The 20810-nt window shown below is 43.5% G+C and overlaps 1 protein-coding gene and 1 non-coding gene across 8 annotated transcripts in view; both read left to right on the top strand.

Annotated features, from left to right (window-relative positions):
• The first annotated feature begins 293 nt into the window (after positions 1 to 293).
• On the top strand, positions 294 to 400 carry LOC142842763 (U6 spliceosomal RNA). Its single transcript, XR_012909443.1, has one exon. It is a non-coding gene; the product is annotated as a U6 spliceosomal RNA (small nuclear RNA).
• Positions 401 to 15208: 14808 nt separating this feature from the next.
• The window catches only part of Scaf8 (SR-related CTD associated factor 8), a 197046-nt gene continuing 191444 nt past the window's right edge, over positions 15209 to 20810 (top strand). For all 7 annotated transcript variants that reach the window (XR_012908000.1, XM_075950233.1, XM_075950266.1 and 4 more), the window contains exon 1: positions 15209 to 15388. Coding sequence is in view for 6 of the 7 variants with exons in the window: in XM_075950233.1 (XP_075806348.1) it covers positions 15359 to 15388 (30 nt within the window). In the remaining variant the exon portion in view is untranslated. The remainder of the gene's footprint in view (positions 15389 to 20810) is intronic.

The raw sequence follows: 20810 nt of genomic DNA on the forward strand, positions 1-20810 counted from the left end.
AGAGATTAGAGGAAAACTTGCAGGAATTAGTTTTCTCCTCCTACCGTGATGGATCCTGGGGACTGAACTCAGGATCAGACAACTTTACCTGCTGAAACATCTTGTTGGCTCACATGTCCATGGTCTGTGAATGCAGATGGCTATAAAAACATTTCCTGGACTCTACATTGAGAGTCAAGCAAATTTTAAGTTATATCAAGAGTTTTAAGCCATTGGGCAGTGGCGGCACATGCCTTTAATGCCAGCACTCAGGAGGCATAGGTTCAAGACTGATGTTGAAAATACTAATGCTCGTGCTCGCTTCGGCAGCACATCTACTAGAATTAAAAGGATACAGGGAAGATTAGCATGGCCCCTGCGCAAGAATGACACGCAAATTCGTAACGCATTCCATGTTAAAAAAGAAAGAAAGAAAAAGAAAATACTATGCTCAGCCAGACATGGTGGCACACGCCTTGAATCCCAGTGCTTGGGAGGCAGAGGCAGGTGGATCTCTGAGTTCAAGGCCAGCCTGGCATAGAGAGTGAGTTCCAGGACAATCAGAGCTCTGCAGAGAAACCCTATCTTGAAAGAAAAAAGAAAGAAAGAAAAAAATACTAATATTAAATATTGGCAGCATATTCCAATAGCTAATGCAGAATAGTGATGGTTAATGACTGATTTTGGACTATACGAAGATCATCATATGCATTGTCCGGTTTTAGTCCACACAATTACTTTACAAAACAAGAACTATGATTCTACTTTTATGGATGAAGAAGCTACTAGTTCAAAGATTATTGACACATATACAAGTTGATACAACAAATCAGATTATCTGTGGAACAGGTAAGTAAATGCCAGATCCGCCAGTATCAGAGTGTGAGCTCATACATTCATGATCTAACACAACAAACATAACCCATATATAAAACTATAGGGAATGGAAGAAAAGGCAACAGTGAAAGATGCTATATCTATTGTGTGGTGCTGGCGACACCAGTCAAAGCCAGTCTTCTGCACGCATAGCAGGTGCCTGTCCACATCCCTGTCTCCCCATCCCTTCAGTCCTTGGCTTTTTTAGACAGGCTTGTTATGTGGGATCAGGCTGTTCTTGAAAGTAAGATCCTCCTGCCTCTGCTTCTGCCTCCTGAGGTCTGGGATGGTAGGTATGTACCACCATACACAGCTATAATGTCTCTTTGTAAATATATTTGGATGAAAGTCACGTGCTAAGAAAATGCCACATTATGATCCAGAGTCAGGCTAGACGTCATGTATTAAATACAAAAAGTGAAGTGACACAAAACTAAAAGTTGAAGGATGGAAACATATTCATAAGAAGGAAAACAAAGGCTGTGGCCCTATGAGATGGTTCAGCGATTAAGGCTCCTGCCACTAAACCTGATGGCTTGAATTTGATCCCTGGGACCCACATGGTAGAAGGAGAGAAGTGATTCCCACTAGTGGGCCTCTGACTTTCCCATGCATGCACATATGTGCACACACACACACACACACACACCTCACATCCCTAAATTCCCCAGAAAGGGAATCTAGGATTTCTGTTCATTCTGTTGAACGTTCTAATCAAAACAGCTTATATCATCTTAACCATTGCTAAGAATGTGGAGATGGTGAAACAGCAGCCACTGAGCCAAGATAATATTGCCAGAGTAAAGCAGAATCAATGGAGTATTTTGGTTACTATTTCAAAGTGACTTCCTCCAGGTATAATGGCACATCCTATAATCTCAGCATCTGGGTGACAGAGGCAGGAGGATAAAGAGTTCAAGGCTAGCCTGGGTTACACAGGGAGTTTGGGGCCAGCCTAAGCTACATAAGACGCTCTAGTAAGAAGAAGGAGGAGGAAGAAGAGGAGGGGAGAAGAAGAAGGGGAGAGGAAGAGGAGGAGGACAAGAAGAGGAGGAAAAGAAAGAAGAAAAGAAAAACAAGTAAGCTTTCCTCACAGCGAGTTATGAGAGCTGGAAGGTCATAAAGCAGAATCAAGGGGAACATGGGTTATGAAATACAGTCATTGAAACCAGCAAAAGTCAGGCAGACAAACAAGCACTGTTCATCCTACCTGGACGGGTGAGGCAGCCATGCTGGTTTGGGCCAGAGCTGGGAAACTCCACAGGACTGAGGGCTTTTTGTGCCAAAACCCGGACGTTCTGGGCAAACTGTCAGGAAGATGGGACCTCCTGGGAGACAGAAGGAAGGAACACAAGTTGGAAATCCTTGAAAAGTCATGAAAGAAGCTAGTTATGAAAACTAGAAGCAAAACTGTCAACACTTCCCCAACAGGAGATTTGGGTGAAGAAATAGTTTAGGAATAATAATGAGTCATTTTCCTGAATTAAAGGAAACTGAAAGATCTGAGGAGAGGAAGATTTGAGACTGCCAAGGAAAATGACATGTTTATTTTATTCATCCAAGACAGAGAGAAAATTCTGAAAGTATTCCAGATGAGAATGAAGCACCCACAAAAAAAGTGAGTATCGTGAGTGGCAGCGAAAGCAACACTGGGTACAGGAAGGCAGGGGATACGATTTTTAAAGTGACAAAAAAATAAATAAAAAAACCTCAGAGCTTGTTACGCTAAACTTTCTGAAAAGACAAGGCTACAACAAAGACGCACTTTGGGGATGGGAGTGAGCTGGAGAGATGGCTCAGTGGTTAAGGATATTTACTGCTCTCGCAGAGGACCTGAGTTCCTTGCCCAGCATCGGAGTCTGATAGCTTGCACTGTCTTGTAACTCAGCTAAGCTCAGGGGGTCTAACACATCCTCCATAGGTATGTGCGCACATGTGTGTATGGACATATGTAGACACATGTACACATAAAGAAAAAATCAAGTAAATATATATGTGTGTGTATGTATGTAGATAGATAGATAGATAGATAGATAGATAGATAGATAGATAGATAGATAATTAAGATACACTTTATATGATGGCATAAATATATTGAACTTACAGTGATCTGCCTGCCTTTGCTGCCTGAGTGCTGGGATTAAAGGCAGGCAGCACCACACCCAGCTATGATGAATAATTTTGATTGTTGGCTTGATAGTATTTAAAGTCCCTGAAAATAAAGTTCAGGGTGTGTTTCCAAACTGGTTTAATTGAAAAGGGAAGGCCCTCCCTAAATGTGAGCAATGGCAGCATTCTTCTCTGTCTAGTTCCTACTGGGTGTTCAATGAAACCCACTGCCTCAGGCTCCTGGTGCCATGACTTCACCACCAGCGTGGGACTGACCTGTGATCGTAAGCCAAAATAAGTTCTTTCTTAAGTTATTTTTGCTAGATATTTGGTGACAGCAACAGAAAAAGCAACTAATCCACTTTAAGACAGAAGGACTTAGAACTTTGCCATATTTTAACAGGTCCCCAGACCTTAGTAGTCCTCCATACCTACCTTAGCACAACTGATTCCATGATGGAAATACCATTCAGGTCCTATAATTCAGCATGTAGACAGCAACACCAGCCAAAACAAAAACCTAACCCATCAAAGTCCATAGTCCTGGAAAAGACTCTGAATGTACTAACCTTGCTCTTTGGCTTCTGTCTTTGTGCTTCTGGCTAACTGTTCTTGTTAACTGAAGTGTGTCAACCTGGAACGTGGTTTTTGTGCTTAAAAATGCACCCTGGGAAACACACCTATGGCGACACTGGGATCCCAAATGCCTAGTGTAAGTTGCTGTCCTACCACTGAAGACTTTCTGTCAGCTTAACCCGGCGTCAGGTGAGTCTTCATTGGTGGATACCACACAACAATATGAATCTCTCTCTGAACACATGCACTCTTGGGAAACGTCCTGTTAGAAAGGAAATAAATGCAGGAGAATACCAGAACACACACAGAAACTCAGGCCTTAGTGACACCTGTGTACTCTAAAGTACTTCTCAGTTTTCCTAATGCTGTGACCCTTTAATATAGTTCCTCATGTTGTGGTGACCCAATGAATAAAATTATTTCTGTTGCTACTTCAGAACTGTAATTTTGCTACTGTTATGGATCATAATATAACTGTCTCAAACACAGGATATCTGATATGCGACTGCTGTGCAAGGGTCCTTTGACCCACAAAGGGGTCTCAACCCACAGGTTGAGCATCACTACTCACTGTTCTGCTTGTGGCAGAAACAAGACGTGCATTCAGCAAAGCAGAACCTAAGTTCTTACTGTCAAATGCCCGGGCAGGAGGTGACTGAGGTGGTAAGAGATGAAAATACACTAGGTGCTGATAAGTTTAGAGAGACATTAAGTAAGTGTAGGGCTTAAGAAACTAAGTGGTAACCATATAAAATGCCAAATCAGAATCCTGTAAATATTTTCCAATTGAAGGAATACAAACACAAAGTCTGTAGTTCTTCAACAAAACTCAGAAAAGAGAAATCAACAGAAAAAAGAAAAATAGGATCTTACGAAGTACTAATATGAATAATAGAAGAAATGAAAGTAGGGAAGGTTATGGGGTCTAGAGGGGAAAATGGAGGGTAGTGGGGGGAAACAAATATATTTCTTGTCTCATAAAAAGAGTTTAGATTTAATATGTATTTAATATAGAAATATATTATATAATATATTTAATGAAAGCTAAAAGAAAACTATCTGAGGGGAGAAAAGGGAACCAATGGAGGGGGCAAAGGGGTCAAGGTAGAGTAAAGGGGGCAAACATGAGACAGTACAGTAAAACGCATCTATGACAAACTTTACTACTACTGCTTAGGGGCTGGGCAGTGGTGGCGCATGCCTTTAATCCCAGCACTTGGGAAGCAGAGGTAGGCGGATCTCTGAGTTCGAAGCCAGCCTGGTTCACAGAGCAAGTTCCAGGATAGCCAGGGCTATACAGAGAAACCCTGTCTCGAAAAACCAAGAATATTAAATAAATAAAAGAATAAAATAAAAGAATAAAAAGTCTTAAGACCCAGATGTGTTGGTGTATGCCTTTAGGTAGGTCTATCTGTGCGTTTGAGGCCAACCCGGTCTGCCTACACTGTGAGTTCTACAACAGACAGAGCTACATAGTGAGACCCTGTCTCAAACCTTTCATCAAATATGTTATTCTATTTAAGCAAATACAATAAATTTATGTGGTAGCTGTTCTTGATCATCAACTTTGACTACATCTGGAATGAACTACAACCCAAAAACAGAGGGCACAGCTGTAAGAGATTGGTTTTGCTTGGTTTGTAGTGGGCGAATCTACTTCAAGTCTGGACCTTTGAGGTAGGAAGACACACACCTTTGATACTGATTTCGAGGTACCTTTAATCTGGGTCACCCCTTCTGCTGGAAGCCTATATAAGGAAGGAAGCTTTTGCTATTTGCGTCCTTGCTAGCAAGTTCATCCCCTCATTAGAGCCTACTTCTTCGGATTCCAGAATATAGTGTAGAACAGCTGAGACATCTAAATCTGTGGGTTGTGCGACTTCTGGATTTTTGAACTCTCCATTCATAGCCAAGGATTGTTGGACTGGTTGGACCATAACTTAGAAGTGATTCTAATAATTCTGATGTGTAAATATGTGTGTGTGTGTGTGTGTGTGTGTGTGTGCAATTTTACTCTAACAAACCCTGACTAATACAGATTCAAAACATAAAAGGTTCCTAAAAGTTGAATTAAAAAGCAAAAGCAAAACATCACAAAGTTCCTATAGGAAAATGTTATGCAGAAAAACTGAAAGCAAATAGTTAAGATAGAAATATTACATCAAAATGAAGTAAAGCTAGTAAAAGACTTTTTTTTTTTTTTGGTTTTTTGAGACAGGTTTCTCTGTAGCTTTTGGAGCCTGTCCTGGAACTAGCTCTTGTAGACCAGGCTGACCTCGAACTCACAGAGATCTGCCTGCCTCTGCCTCCTGAGTGCTGGGATTAAAGTTGTGCACCAACACCTCCTGGCTGGAAAGGACTTTTAATATGACAAATATTATTCAGTGTTTTTCACCTTGAGTTTTCAAAGGAAGAAAGCATTAAGAGTAGAACAGAATCAAACACAATCTACTACCTAAAGCAATACAGAGCAATACGATGAAATCATGAGGTGAGGAATAAAACCTGGCAAACATTGTTGAGGTGGCCATGGGGTTCAGGAAGTGACGTGGACTAATAAAAATGCAGATGTTTTAAACACAGCTGGCAAATGCCAATGAACAGGCCTGTAACCAACCAACAAAACAAAAATGCATACTCTACTTAAACAAGTGTGAAACTTACACAAGTTTCTCAGAAGAACCTTCAAGTGAGTTTTGGCTTCATCTCACTAACTGCAACCTTAGCTTTAGCTGCGACTGCCTGAGAAAACCTTATAACTAAATCCTCTTCAAGGTTGGCCTTCCACTCTCTGAGATCTGCCTGCCTCTGCCCTGTGAGTGCTGGGGTTAAAGGCGTGTTCCGCCATGCCTAGTTTAAAGCATTTATATTTAGTAACCCAGAGTGAGAGACAGATAAGCTCTTACAGAAATGTAGTGCTTTGGGCTGGAGAGATGGCTCAGAGGTTAAGATCATTGTCTGCTCTTCCAAAGGTCCTGAGTTCAATTCCCAGCAACCACATGGTGGCTCACAACCATCTGTAATGGGGTCTGGTGCCCTCTTCTGGCCTGCAGACATACACATAGACAGAATATTGTATACATAATAAATAAATAAATATTTTTTAAAAAAGAAATGTAGCGCTTTAATTACAAAGATGTTTAGTGTTTTCCGACCATTATTCTTCAGCATGTAGATATAAAAATAGTATCTATTTGGACTGTACAGTTTTCGGATGTTTGATTTTAAAAACTGCTCTCTTAAAGGCCAATGATAGCTTAGAAGGGAAAGGTGTTTGCTACCAATCCTGGCAACATAAGTTTTGTATGTGTGGTCAAAGGAGAGTACTCATGTCTCCACAGGTGCACTTACATGTACACACACACACACACACACACACACACACACACACACACACACTGTTGGGGTCCGATGCTAGCCCAGACCCTCAATTATTTCTCTTGACCCCAACATAAACTGTCTCTTCCTGGACCAGCGTGGAGGCACGGGAATAAAGACACAACTCACATGGCTTTATCGGAAGGGAGATTTTTAGTGGTCCCTCATGAAGTCCTGAGTTCACATCCTGAAGAGTTTCTTTAGTTTATTCTCCTGACAGTCTTTATACCAAAACTTAACCAAGAGGAAAATACATTAGCATTCTGTTTCCTAGGTAACCAGGAGAATGGCTTTCAGTCACGTCCACAACTACCTGTCTGCTGTGTATGCTAGCTGCCGTGTAGGTTTGAATCAGCATCTCTATCAGGCATCCTCCAAATTCCAAAGAGGAAAGCAAAACCACATCCTGACCTTTTGTTAGGGTAGTGACAGCCTGTCTGGAAGTTTACATGACTTCTCAGGTGTGGCCTATGGCTTGATAGCTTGGTTGCCATACCATATAGAAATATGGGCCTACAACATACACACATACATATACACAAACATACACACATGCACACACATATGCATACATATACATGCATACACACACACACTAAATATTACAAAAGAAAAGAGATTAAAATAAGTAAAAACTCTCTTTGAGTTGCTGATTTTAGTTTTCATTAATAGAAAGTTGCTCAATGACTTTTGACTTAGGCTTGGATTTAGGACAAAATTTCTCACAATTTCTGAGCTGCCTCTAAACATACGTTTGTCACTTTGATGTCTGTCATTATCAGCATTGATCATTACAAAGTATAGTGGAATTTAATTTGTATTATAGTAAATAGAACTTGCCGGAAGATCAGAGAGTAAAACAGCCTCACTGGTCAGCCTTACAGACTAGGCAGTGGTAACAAATACCTTTAATCCTAGTAGCCACACTAGTTGCCATAGAAACAAGGCTGATGATGTGGGATTCCCCTTTGTATGCTGTGAATATGTTTTATTACCATTGGTTAATAAAGAAGTTACTTTGCGCTTATTGCAGTACAGAATAGAGCAAGGTGGGAATTCCAAGCAGAGATAGAGGAGAAAAATAGTGGAGTCAGAGAGATGCTATGTAGCCACAGGAGAAAGACACTCGTGGGAGCCTGACGGGACCTTGCTGGTAAGCCATGAGGTCATGGTGATGCACAGATTAATAGAGATGGGTTAAAGTAAGATAGAAAAGCTAGCTAGCAATATGCCAAAGTGATTGGCCAAGCAGTGTTTCAATTAATACAATTGCTGTGTGATTATTTCGGGTCTGAGCAGCAGGGAAACGAACAAATAGACTCCGCCTACACTGGGCAGTGCATGCCTTTAATCCCAGCCCTAGATAGGACTATAGAATGGGAGGAGACAGCTCTCAGGCTCAGTCTCATTCTGAGATTCCTGGAGGCAGGATCGCCATTTTGGACTGAGGTTGAGATAACAGCCAAAAGAGCTGACTGTTTTGCTTTTCTGATCTTCAGGTTGAACCCCAATTTTTGACTCTGAGTTTTTATTAATTGTACGTCATTAAAGCCTTGATGAACTCTGAGAGATGTTGAAGATGTTCTTTGCAGTATTAAATATTCAACCAGGATTTCACCGTAAGCATTACTTCTCAGTTGGAAAGGGATTCTAGCAGTCAGGAGCCAAGGAATAGCACAGGTCACAGTAAGCGTAGCAACTTACAGCCCTGCTCCAGGGAAAGGTTTCCCCAATGTAACAGCTCTGCTCCAGCACAGCTTGAGAGGGTTTTCCCAGTGAAGTCATTACAGGTCTGCTCCCATCCCTCCCCCCTCCCCCAGAGTGTAACAACTCTGCTCTGCTAGGGGAAGGCTTCTTCAGGGAAAGCCTTATAGCCCTGCTTCGAGCTGCTCCACCCAGGCTCTGATATGGGATGTCCTTTTGTATATGTGTTACTTTGGTTGGTTAATGAATAAAGTTTCTTTGGCTTATAGCAGGACAAAATTATAGTCAGGCTGGAAGCTATATATAAAGAGAGTAGGCAGAGTCAAAGAGAAGCCATGTAGCTGCCAAAGGAGGAGATAGAGACACTTTACCTAGTAAGCCATAACCTCGTGGTGATACACAGATTAATAGCAATGGATTAATTTAAGATGTAAGAATTAGTGGATAAGAAGCCTGTGCTAATAGGCCAGACAGTGTTATAATTAAGACAGTTTCTGTGTGATTATTCAGGTCTGAGTGGCCTGGAAATGAAAGAGCAGCCTCCACTTACAGGCTCCCTCTCTGCTCTGGCAAAAGCAGGCCCTCACCCAACCCTCATTTCCCAGATTTATTGAGAGTGAAGAGTCCAGGAGAGTGTCTGGGAGGGAAGAATCCAGGAGAATGGCTGCCTCTGCCAGGGTGGAGGAAGGCAGCAGCAAACTGAACAGCTGCAGGGCTTATAGAGGGATTCTTCGGGGTAATGTTTTTCCAGGGATGAGATTTTCAGGTGGGAATTGGTTAGATCTCAGTCCCTTGAGCTCAGATTGACTAGATCTCATCCTCAGGGATTGGTTAGTTTTCTGCTCTGGGATTGGTTCATTTTCCTGCTCAGGGATTGGTTGGTTTTCTGTCTGGTCAGAGACAGGTTTGGCTTTGGTTTCAGGGCCAAAGTGTGTTTCTTTCAAAAGCCCCTTTTAGCTTTTTGGCTCTACTTTCAAGGCCAGGGCATATTTCTTTCACTGGCCCTGATTCTAGGGTCAGGGTGAGTTTCTTTGGTTGGCCCTTTTATCCTTTATTAACTCTGTATGGGAAAAAATGAGCTCACCTGTGTCACTAATGTACGCACTTCCTTTAGTAAATATTAAAATTATATATGTCAAAATTGTTTAAAATAAATGATTCACTTTTAGTAAATGTTTCATTTGCTTGCCTCTTTTATATACCTGTGCTATCCAGTTCACATACAAAGTTCTTAGAAAAAAAGGAGCCATAAGCTAAGGAAAAATATAAAGATGATTTATGTTAACTATGCTTTATTATATTTATATTAAGTACTATATTAACATTTTACCTTCAATGCTCCAGAAGGAGGAACTGGATCCCATAGGACTACAGTGTACAGACACTTAAAATCTGCCATGTAAGTGCTGAGAACTGAACTTGAGATTTTGGAAAGAGTAGCCAGTGCCCTTACCCACTGAGCCATCTCTCCAGCCCACTGAGCCATCTGTAATCCCAGTTCACAGTGAACTTTTAGAGCAGCCGTGAGACTGGTTTTACTGTTGCTCCTTGATGCCTATGGCACTACCATTACAGGAGCACTTTACACCAGGGCACCTGAAGAGCACCTGTGCTGGCTGGACTTCTTGTGCAGTACTTTCTCTTTTGCTCAGGTTGAGGTAGCTGTCCTTGGGGTCTCCTGGAGTGCAGGGGGGAAATGAGTGGACTCCCTTTTCATACTGACCTGAGCTGTAGCCTTCTGAGGTCCCTAGTGCTTCTCCCCTGGTCAGATTCTAAGTTTTGACTTTTACCCTCTTTCGCTTAGGAGCTTGTCAGAGTCCAAAGGTCAAGTTTGCCTGGAACGAAAACACCCTCCCAAGGCAAACGCCATTTCAGAGTCTCCCGTTCCTCGCCATGTCTTCAGCCTTTATCTTGCTATCTTGCACTCAGTTCTTTCAGAGCCTACCAGACTTTTTTTTCCTTCCCCAGCATCTGTTGTTTCCATCAGTGAGGCTGCTCTGATTGCAGGAAGCTTATTAAAAATTTGCATTCTGGTTCTGTCAAGTCCACTTCCTGGACTCTTGTTTCTGGAAGCTTCCATGCATGGTTTCCCACTACCACTGTGGGGACATTTGCTCAAGGCAAAGAGCACCTGTTTGGGCCTGAGGTGCCTCAAGAATCAAAACAACCCAAAACAACAACAAACAATCCAAACATGGCTTTTTCAGTCAGCGTTTTTTAACCATATTTGCAACAGACTTTTTGCCAGACACCTTCATGAGTCTGTCAGTTGCTTTCCTCCAGTAGCCTCTATTTCGTTGTTGCAGCTGACTGGCAGATGACCAATCCAACACCAACTGAAAATCATTTCTTTGCATGAGGTTTTTCACATTGCCCAGGTATTAGGAATTGCACCACAAATTTGCTTTTGAGGTGATTGTGGTTACATAGTCACAGGGCAGCATTTCCGCTCTCCCCACTGTTTCCAGTGTTGACACAGACCCTTTTCCTCACCTGTCCCCTCCCCACCTATGGGCATTTCGGTGTTTCCTGCTCCCTGTAGACTTCAGCCATTTTGTTGCTGATGCTACCCTGTACTTTCCATCCTTCAAGAGCTTATGATAGACTGTCCATGCTTGTCAGGCAGGTGCATAATTTTGAAATCATTTGGACTACTAACTACACCCTATGTCAACAATATTGGCTTTTGCTTATTGTTTTGTTTTTCAGACAGGTTCTTATGTAGTTCAGATTGTCTTTGAACGTGATATGTGATTGAGGTTGGCCTTGAACTTGGGATGTTTGAATGCTAGGGTTTCTGTGATGTGTAACGACATGTAATTTTATTCAGTGCCGGAGATCAAACCTAAGGCTTTGCACATCCTAGAATTACAAGTGTAATTAAATTAAATCTTGTAATTAAAATGACAAGAATTACAATTAATTACCTTACTTAAAGGCATCCTTCCCTCTTTGTGCAGATATGACCACACTGGAAGAAAGGTCACTGACTGATGTTAGAACGGGTACTGTCCTCAGGCCTGCTGATCCTCTGCTGTTTTCATCTGTGGTACCTTTGATCCTGCTGCTGTGACCTAGGATACCTTGATGGACACTCAGGAATCAAGCCCTCTATTTCCTGTTCCCCCTTAGGTGTTATTTTACAGTGGCCTGTTGGTGAAGGGTGTTTAGTAATCTCTGGCCATTCACACCCCCACATGACTTCTGCCCTCGTTCTTGAAAGCCATAGGGACTATTTTTACTAACTTTAAAGGAGCTCCTAGACCTCTGTCTAGATACCTAGCTACCGGGTTACCTCCTGCCACCTCACCATTCTTTTTTTCTTAGAACTTGCCTCTCTCTTCTTTTTTTCTCGAGACAGGGTTTCTCTGTGTAGCCCTGGCTGTCCTGAAACTTGTTTTGTAGACCAGGCTGGTCTCAAACTCAGAGATCAGCCTGCCTCTGCCTCGTGAGTGCCGGGGTTAATGGTGTGCGCCGATGCCCAACAAATCACACCATTCTAAGTCTCTGCTTTATTTACCTGCGAAAGTTAATGTTTTGTTGTTCTAAACTAATCAGAAGGCAGGAAAATTCTATGGTTTCCAGCCTGCTGCTATCCTGCAGAGGTCAGACTACCCCAGACTTTGGGAGCAGGTACCTGGGACCAAATCTCTCCTAGTCAAGGCTATGTAATCCTCCCAAAACTCATGAGAAGCTGGAATTCATTTTCTCTACCTGTCACAATTTGATTCTAACTTTAAGTTGGCCTAAGAACTCTGTCAGCAACACCAGCACATGTATATGGAATCCTAGGGAGCCGTGGAAGTTTCATTTCCCTGAGCTTTGTGGCAGAAAAAGTTGAATTTACCTATGTAAACAAAAATAGCATCCTTTCTCAGTGAAGAACAATTTACTCTCAAGAGGAAAATTCAAATGGCTTTCAAAAATAAAAAAGTTTGGCAACTGTCCTCACTGCGTTTAGCCTGCAGATTTTGGAAAGCGTTGGGTTCTTAACCTCAGAGTGTTGCACACCTGAGCTGCTTCCATGTGGCTGTGATGGAGTACCGTAGATGGAGCCAAGAGGCAGTGATAGCATCCGTGCGTACCTCACTCTCCAAGAGTCCTGGAATTCAAGAGCAAGGTGCTGGTGGGCTGGGTCTTTGAAGGCTTGAGGAAGCCTTTCCGCTCTCTGACTTCACCAAGGTCTTGCCCTTGTGGGCCTCTGCACCCTCATCTCTTCTGGCACCCATCAGATTGGCTTAGGACCCACCCTATTGGTCCTAATCGAGCTACCCCAGTAAAGGCATTGGACCTCCAAGTACAGACAGAATTTTTAACAATCAAAATTTGGGGGCCAGCATAAATAGCTCAGTTTCCACGTGTTATCCGCAGTTTGCTTTCTATTCATTTGTACCTAGTAGTTCTTGCTTATAGTTTTTGTACTTCTAGGTTTAGTCTAAGCATCTTTTGTGGTTAAAGTGTCTAAAACTTCAATGTCAATCCCTACGTGCCTTTCTACAGACTCAAGTGGACCCTATTGTGGTCCAGCCCTGCTCACCTCTCTAACTCTACCTGAATCCATTACATACCAACTCCTAATTTGCCCCTCACCCTACCACCCAGTAACCTCAGTCTGTCTATACGGATCAGCACGCATGCTCTTCTGTGACTGGCTTACTTCACTTAGCAGGTTTTCTTTGTTTTATTTTGCTGTGGGTGTATCAGAAGTCCCTTTCATTTTTAGGACTGAATAGTTTTTTTTTTATTCTATAGATACACCCTTTTTGTTTGTTTAGTGTTTTTTTCTTTTTTTTTTTTTTTGAGACAGTACATGTGTTGCTTTCACTGGTTGATGAATTAAAGCTGCTTTGGCCAACGACTTAGCAGAGTAAAGCCAGGTGGGAAATCTGAACAGAATAGAGAGAGAAGAGACGGTGTCAAGGAGACCCATGTAGCTGCCGAAGGAGAAAGATGCCTCAAATTCCAGCATGGCATGATCAGAGACCTTTTGCAGGGTCAGTTATGAAAAACAAAAACAACCAACCAAATATGAGCAACAGCAGCTAGCTAAGGGAAGAGGCACATAGAAACACTCAGGTGGGCAAATGCTATGTTGTCAGCTAACAGAGGGATAGTGAGCGGCACGTGTGGGGTAACAAGGCCTTCACACCCCTGTAAGTTAGGATGTATCTGAAGGGCAATGGAGAAGCAGCACAGGGATTTATCTAAACGAGAGATGTGTCTAAAACAGAGCCTCCAGGCTACTGTCGAGATCATGCCAGGTACGCGGAGACAGCAGGATCGTCAGGCATGGCCTGTGAACACTGGAAGCGGTGTGCACTTGAGATAGCAGGTGAAAAAAAATTGGAAGCTTCCTGTCACTATTTTTACCTTCTAACAGTCAGTGCCAACAGCATATCTGTGAATGAAGCACGTACAGACCCTAAAACGCCAGGAAGGAATTTGCTTTGTGTTTCAAAGGGCTCTGGACTTAGGAAACACTTTAAAGCTGCCCATTTTCTCTTTTTTCATTTTGCTTGCATCTGGGGAGAGATACGGCAAACGGCTTTCAACAAGGGTGGTCAGGGTGGCCATACGTGTGGGAACACCCCTCTTTGGTAAAACTTCAAAAGAAGCACGACAGCGGTTCACCAGTAGCACTTCTCGATCCTAAAATCTGTATCCATCCTCTGCACTGATAATCTGGGGCAAAAATTCCTTGAGAATAACCCACTTCCTAAAAAAATATGGGTTGCGTTTCCGCGTCCAAACGGGACGTTCTGGATTCCTTCCCGCCTCGGAGATGCTCAGGCCCCGATCGCTCAAGCCCGCATTTGCCTGCACGGTTGCAGCATGCACGCGTCCCATGCCAGCTTTTGTGTGGAGCGTTTGCTCCCCGCTCTGGGACGCTGGGGGACACGCTGCCGACGAGGAATCCTCCCGGGGCTTCTCCTGCAAGTCAATACCCACGAAAGTTGTCAAAGGCACTTGCCCGCGGCCTCCAGGGCCGACGCCATCCCACTGAGGGACGGCCGTGGAGACACGACCGTTCCCTCCATCCCTCCCCGCCCCCCGCCCGCACTTCGGGTTCCTCTCAGAGCAGCGCTCCTCCGCGGGACCCGCCACGGTCAGTGCCTCCCGTCCGCGCCGCAGCGCTCGCTCCCGCGGCGGGCGCCGCCGTCCCACTCCCGCCTCGGCGATTCGGGCTGCTCTGGCCCGCGCCGCGCGTCTCGATGGTCCGGCGCGACCGTGGGCCACGCGCGGCCCGGTCGCCAGGGGGCGCGCTGGCCGGCGCCGCCGACTCCGAGTGCGCGGCCCGACCGCGTCCGCCATATTGGATGCCGCAGCCGCCGCGGTCAGCGCTTCCTCCTGTGTCTTCGCTGTGCGCTGCAGGTTTGCGCGGCCTAGGCGGCAGCGCGGCCACACGGGAGTCCGCGGGAGGAAGAGGAAGGAGGAGAAGTGGGTGGAGAGTGCAGGCGACTGGAGCCTGAGCGCCGAGGCCGCTGCCGAGCGGGGCGGAGAAGCAGCGAAGGCGCCCGCGCCGGCCCCTCCCCCGCCGCCGACCCGCCCCGGCGGCCTCCGTCCTGCTCGCTGCGCCCGCCCCGCGGCCATGCCGGGGCCTCGCCGGCCCTGAGGAACGTCGCCTGCCCGCCGTGCTCCGCGGCCTCCTGGGCCCGTCGTCCGCCCGCCCTTCCGCTCGCGCCGCGCCGGCCGCCGCCTCTTCCTTCGCCGGGCCCCGGGCCTCTGCGCAGACAACATGGAGGCCGTGAAGACCTTCAACAGCGAGGTTCGTACCGCAGCCCGGCCTCCCGCCAGGCCTCAGCCGGCCCGGGGCTCGCGTGCCGAGCAAGGGCGCGGGCCGCAGTTTCCCTCCGGGTGGGGCGACGGCGGCCGGGGGGCCGTGAGGCGGGGGGGAGGGGAACGGCCCGCGCCCCTCCCCGGGCCAGGCAGGGCCGGGGGAGGGCAGGGGGAAGGGCAGGGGGAGGGCCGGAGGCCGGGCCGGTTCCCGAGGCCGCCGCGCCACGCTCCCGGGTGGGTTCGGCCGAAGCCTGGTCCGCCCACCCGCAGCCCGGGGCCCTGCAGGGTCAGAACTGTTGCGGGACATCACTCTGCAGGTCCTCCCGGGTGATTGAGGAAGCTGACACACGGATGCGAGGCCTTGGAGAGGACCCACGGGGTGGTGATCCGAAGTCACGTTACACGTAGTGTTTATTATTGAGGTTCTGTTGACTAGGTAACTTGCCAGCCAGGGACTTAGCTAATTGGATGGTTGGTAGGGAGGCAACATTATTCTGTGATTTCTTTTCCCCCACTCCTCTCCCCTCATTTTTTCCTATTTCTTCTTGCTTTTCTGATCATGAGTTAGGGAGAAAGACACGAATATTAGGGAGACATTGCGCACCCAGAAGGGAAGAAGCTGAGAGAATCATTTGCCACAGGCTCGTTCATGTGTCAGGTTAAGCATATATAATATATAACATATTTTATATATTATACACATATAATATAATTATATACGCACACATATATAGTATATAATATGTTATATATTATATATGCAGACACACATATTTTAAGGCAGGTGTACGATTTTCACTGCTGAATTTACTGATCTGACTGGAAGTCAGGCTTCGAAAAAAATCAATTTCTTTTTAAGGAATAATATCACTAGGACCTAATTCGAATATTAAATGTAGCAAATACCAGCTCAGTCAGCATCATTGTAGTCTTGTGCCCCTTAGAAAAATACTTAAATGAATGCAAACTAATTAGCATAGTTTTCAGAACTTTTGATTTGGAAGTACTAATGCTTTACTCACTAATATGACTATTAATGTTTTAAGTACATGATCTATTAAAAGAGAATTTGTGGATGTCCACATGTGTTTTTAAATTCCTTTATGTAATTTCATCTTACTTTTTTTCCTGTTTAAGGCAGCATTTGGGAAATGCTGCAAAGGGGTTAAAAGTTAGATAAATTCATGGTTCTTTAGTTATGCATGTTACTTTAGGTAGTAGTAAACTTCCTGACCATTAGAGCGATGCATTCGGGAAGCTTCTGAATTATGGCTGGTAGTCGGGTCAGATAGTCCCTTATATAAAATTTATTCTCCCACTCAATGATCTATATTTAGAATATGGAATAAAGGGAATTTAGTGATAACTGTAATTAACTACTTTTAATATTTTGTGGCTATAGAAAAACAGTCATGTGGCTTTTTAAATTTGCTACATACAGCACTAATATTTAAATTCTTTAGTACTGAGGCCAAGAGGTGGATCTCTGAGTTCAAGGCCAGCCTGGTCTACAGAGTAAGTTCCAGGACAGCCAGAGCTGTTATACAGAGACCCTTTCTCAAAACAAAACAAAATCCCTCCTTTCTCTATTTCCACGTCTCTGGACCATGGTAGGTGTAAACAAGGCTTAGTGCTCTGGCCACAGTAGCGCAGTGTGGAGGAGGAACAGGCTTTCCCGTGTCTGCTGCAGCAGAGTGAGGTCCAGTTCTAGTGTGTAGCCTCCTCAATTCCCATCTTTTCCCTAAGGATTTCAGACAGCTTAAACCTTTACCTTTCTGTCTCACTATGATGGAAACTTTTATTATTAGAATGATCTAGAGTGGAGTTAGGCTGGACTCAGACTGGGAATTGAATGCTTTCCATGCTTAGGTTAGGGTTCCATCCATGAGTTAGAATATCCCAGTCCTGTTTTTTGCCACGAGAGAAGTCCTTTCTTAGATCGCTTAGGCTGGTAGCATTTGAACTCACTCAAGTTCAGATAAGACTTGTATTTATTATGTGATCCTCCTGCCTCAGCTTCTCTAGTAACAGGATTCTCGGCTCGCACTAGACTTGGCTTTGTATACTTTTGTTTAAGCACAGGATGCATAGGCTTGTTAATTTGGAAAAGAGGAAATTGATTATAATGTTGTGCATATGTGGCTCCTGTGTGGTCTGTTATTGCAGGAGAGCCCTGGAGCAGTTCATTCATTTCTGTTCTGTTAAGTCCTGTTTTGTAAAGTACAGAGATGAAAAGAAGTCTGAATTACAGGCTTGGGAGGAAATCATGTTTTCAAGTGCTCACAGTGAATTTGGCTTTTAAGGCATCAAAATTCGGCTCATGGTAATAATAGCTATCATTAGTATTGTTGAGACAGGGTCTGTCTGTTGATTCGGTTTCCTGAGTGCTGGGATTACAGGTGTGTGGCACCACATTCTAGGCTAGTTTAAAGAATTATCATGACTGTTTGTTACCGAGGCATTTTTAAACCTTCAAATACTTAAAATATGAAAGTTGGGTCTCCTGACACACACTAGTAATTTCAGCACCTAGGAGGTTGAGTCAGGAGGATTACTCTGAATTTGAGACTGGTCTGGGCTACATTGTTCTAGGCCAGACTGAGCCATATTATACAGCCCTGTCTGAAATAAAAACAAAACAAACATGCTTAAAATGTGAAAGGCTTGCTGATTCTTAGGCTTTATAAGACTGAACTACCCCCGTCTTATTTCCTGTTTAGCAGAGAACATTATCTTGGAAATAAAATGCTAGAGATTGTGAAGCTAAGAATACAGCCTTTTTTAAAATTAATCTGCAAAATGTGAAAAAATTTTAGTCTGAGTCATCATCCCCTATTAACTTCCTCCTCTCATAATTTCTCAAAGAATTTCTCAGTCCTTCACCACTATATTAAAAATACTGTTCCTCTTCATTATCATGAGTTGAATGAGAGCTAATCCTATGGCCATTATTGTCAATTCTGATACAGTGAGAGAGAGTCGTCCTTATTTTGGAAGACTCCCCGAGAATCCAAGCTTGAATAGAGCAGCTAAACAAGCATGGATTCGTCTTTACCAGGTACTGGACTTGATGCCATTCCAGGTGTTCACTTCTTACAGTGACCTGGAGTCACTGTAGTCACCTAGTGAGAAGGACAGCTTAACTGTGGACCGGATTGGGGCTGGCTTGAGTGCATAGAGGCCTCTTCCTCTCGTTCATATTTCTCTCTCTCTCTCTCTCTCTCTCTCTCTCTCTCTCTCTCTCTCTCTCTCTCTCTCTCTCGTGTCTTGTATTTGAAAAACATAAGGAAAGAGAATGGCTTTACATGATTTCTTCTTTAGAAACTTTCAGAGCAATTGGAGAAGAAATTTTAAAACATACTCATAAGGTAATCCATGGAAAAGTGTAAGAGTGGATCAGCAGTAGTTATGCCTGGACAAAACCAGAGGAGGTGCATTTTTACTTTGGTATTGGAGTCTTTTAAGAACTTAGTGTTTACAGTATTACAGGTGTGTGGCACCACACTCTTGGCTAGCTTAAAAAATTATCATAACTGTTTGTTACCGAGACAGTTTTAAACCTTCAAATGTTTAAAATAACGAAAGTTGGTGTCCTGACACACACTAGTAATTTCAGTACCTAGGAGGTTGAGTCAGGAGGTTTACTCTGAATTTGAGACTGGTCTGGGTTGCATACTTTGTTCTAGGCTAGATTGAGCCATATTTTTAAACATCAAAAAAATTAGCATTAAGTCTTTAGCATAATAGAATCTGTTTCAGTGATGCAATTGTGTAGGTTGCTTTTCTAGCTGGTTATGTTGATGATGCCCCATGATATGTTTCATTTTTCTCGCTCTGAGTAGGCTGAGTAGAAGGTAGGATGGGGCCTATGGATTTAAGACATGTTTTGTAGGGGAAGTTTGGTTAATTTTATCAACCTGTAATTTTTCTTTCTACCTTGTTGAAAATTATTTAAAGATGAGCATACTTAGTGTTTTAAACTAAGGACAACCTCACTAACACAACCCTCTTCCCACCCCAGTGTTTCAGATCAGTTGCTTCTCAACTTTGCACTCTGGGGATTTGGGGGCTGCGTATGTATTTGCTGTGAGGAGCACAGCAAATAAGTGAAGTGTAGGTCATTTAGCAGCTTCTCCAACTTTTACAGGCTGGATGCTGTGTAGCACCTTCTCAGTTGGTGGCATCCAACTCCATCTTTAGGCATTATCAATTATCCCTTAAGGGAGGAGTAACATAATCTTGGTTGAGAATCATGGATTTAGGTTTCATTAAATTGTCTTAAAGCAGTTTGTACTTTGTCTCCTAAGGATGACTCTACTGTTAAATACTTAGTCTTTACCCAGGTTACAAGCTCAGTGAGAACAGTGATGGTTTTGCTTCAGGTCCTCGGCATATAGCATGACCTTTAGATACAGTGTAGAACCCACTTGAGCACGTCTCAAGTAAATGAGGGAATGATGACTTAGTAGGCGACTGATGCTAGCTAGTATTCTGGACACGTGGTTTTAAAATGCTTAAGTAATTTTATTTTTTAACTTGGATTTTAAAAGACTTTTTAGTAGGAAGAGTCTTTGACTAATTGAATACAGTTATGTTTTTTGAGGACCCAGTATACCTCTTAAGCATTTCTTTAAAGGTAAATTTTAGGACATTGTAGAAATAAAGATTAGGGGCTGGGTGGTGGTGGCGCACGCCTTTAATCACAGCACTCGGGAGGCAGAGGCAGGTGGATCTCTGTGAGTTCAAGGCCAGCCTGGTTTACAAGAGCTAGTTTCAGGACAGGCTCCAAAGCCACAGAGAAACCCTGTCTTGAAAAACCAAAAAAAAAAAAAAAAAAAGAAAAAAAGAAAAAAAAAGAAAGAAAAAGAAAAAAGAAATATAGATTAGGTGAAAAATTTTAAGTCAGAACTTGTAATCTATTTTTAATTTTCACTCAGGTGTGGAGAGTGGGAGGAGGGAGGAGGACTTCTCCAATGAGGTCTCCAGTTAGGACATACCAGAATTTTATGTTGGATAGTAATTGTGTTCAAGCCTGTTTGGATTTACTCTTTTAAATGGTTATACAGTAATAGTTTTTTTCTTATCCATAATAATAAAAATTTATACTACAATAATAATTCAGATTGAATAGATTTTGATACTGCATTTTGATTGTATATAATCTCAACCATTCAAGATTACAAAAGAAATTGTCACTGTAGAAATCCATTTCATATAGTACTAAACCAAGGTATTCTAGACTAGTATTAAGTTAGAGTAATTTGTTGATATTTAAGGGACTCATGTATCTCCACTCTTCTGAACAGTTGTATTTTAATCATCATTTGCAGTAGGTAGTTTAGAATTAGTAGTGATTTTTATTGCTTCCACATACGATTTCAGATATCTCTTTCTAGGGCCAGATTTGCTGT

The sequence above is a fragment of the Microtus pennsylvanicus genome, chromosome 1 (assembly GCF_037038515.1).
Source record: "Microtus pennsylvanicus isolate mMicPen1 chromosome 1, mMicPen1.hap1, whole genome shotgun sequence".
NCBI lineage: Eukaryota > Metazoa > Chordata > Mammalia > Rodentia > Cricetidae > Microtus > Microtus pennsylvanicus.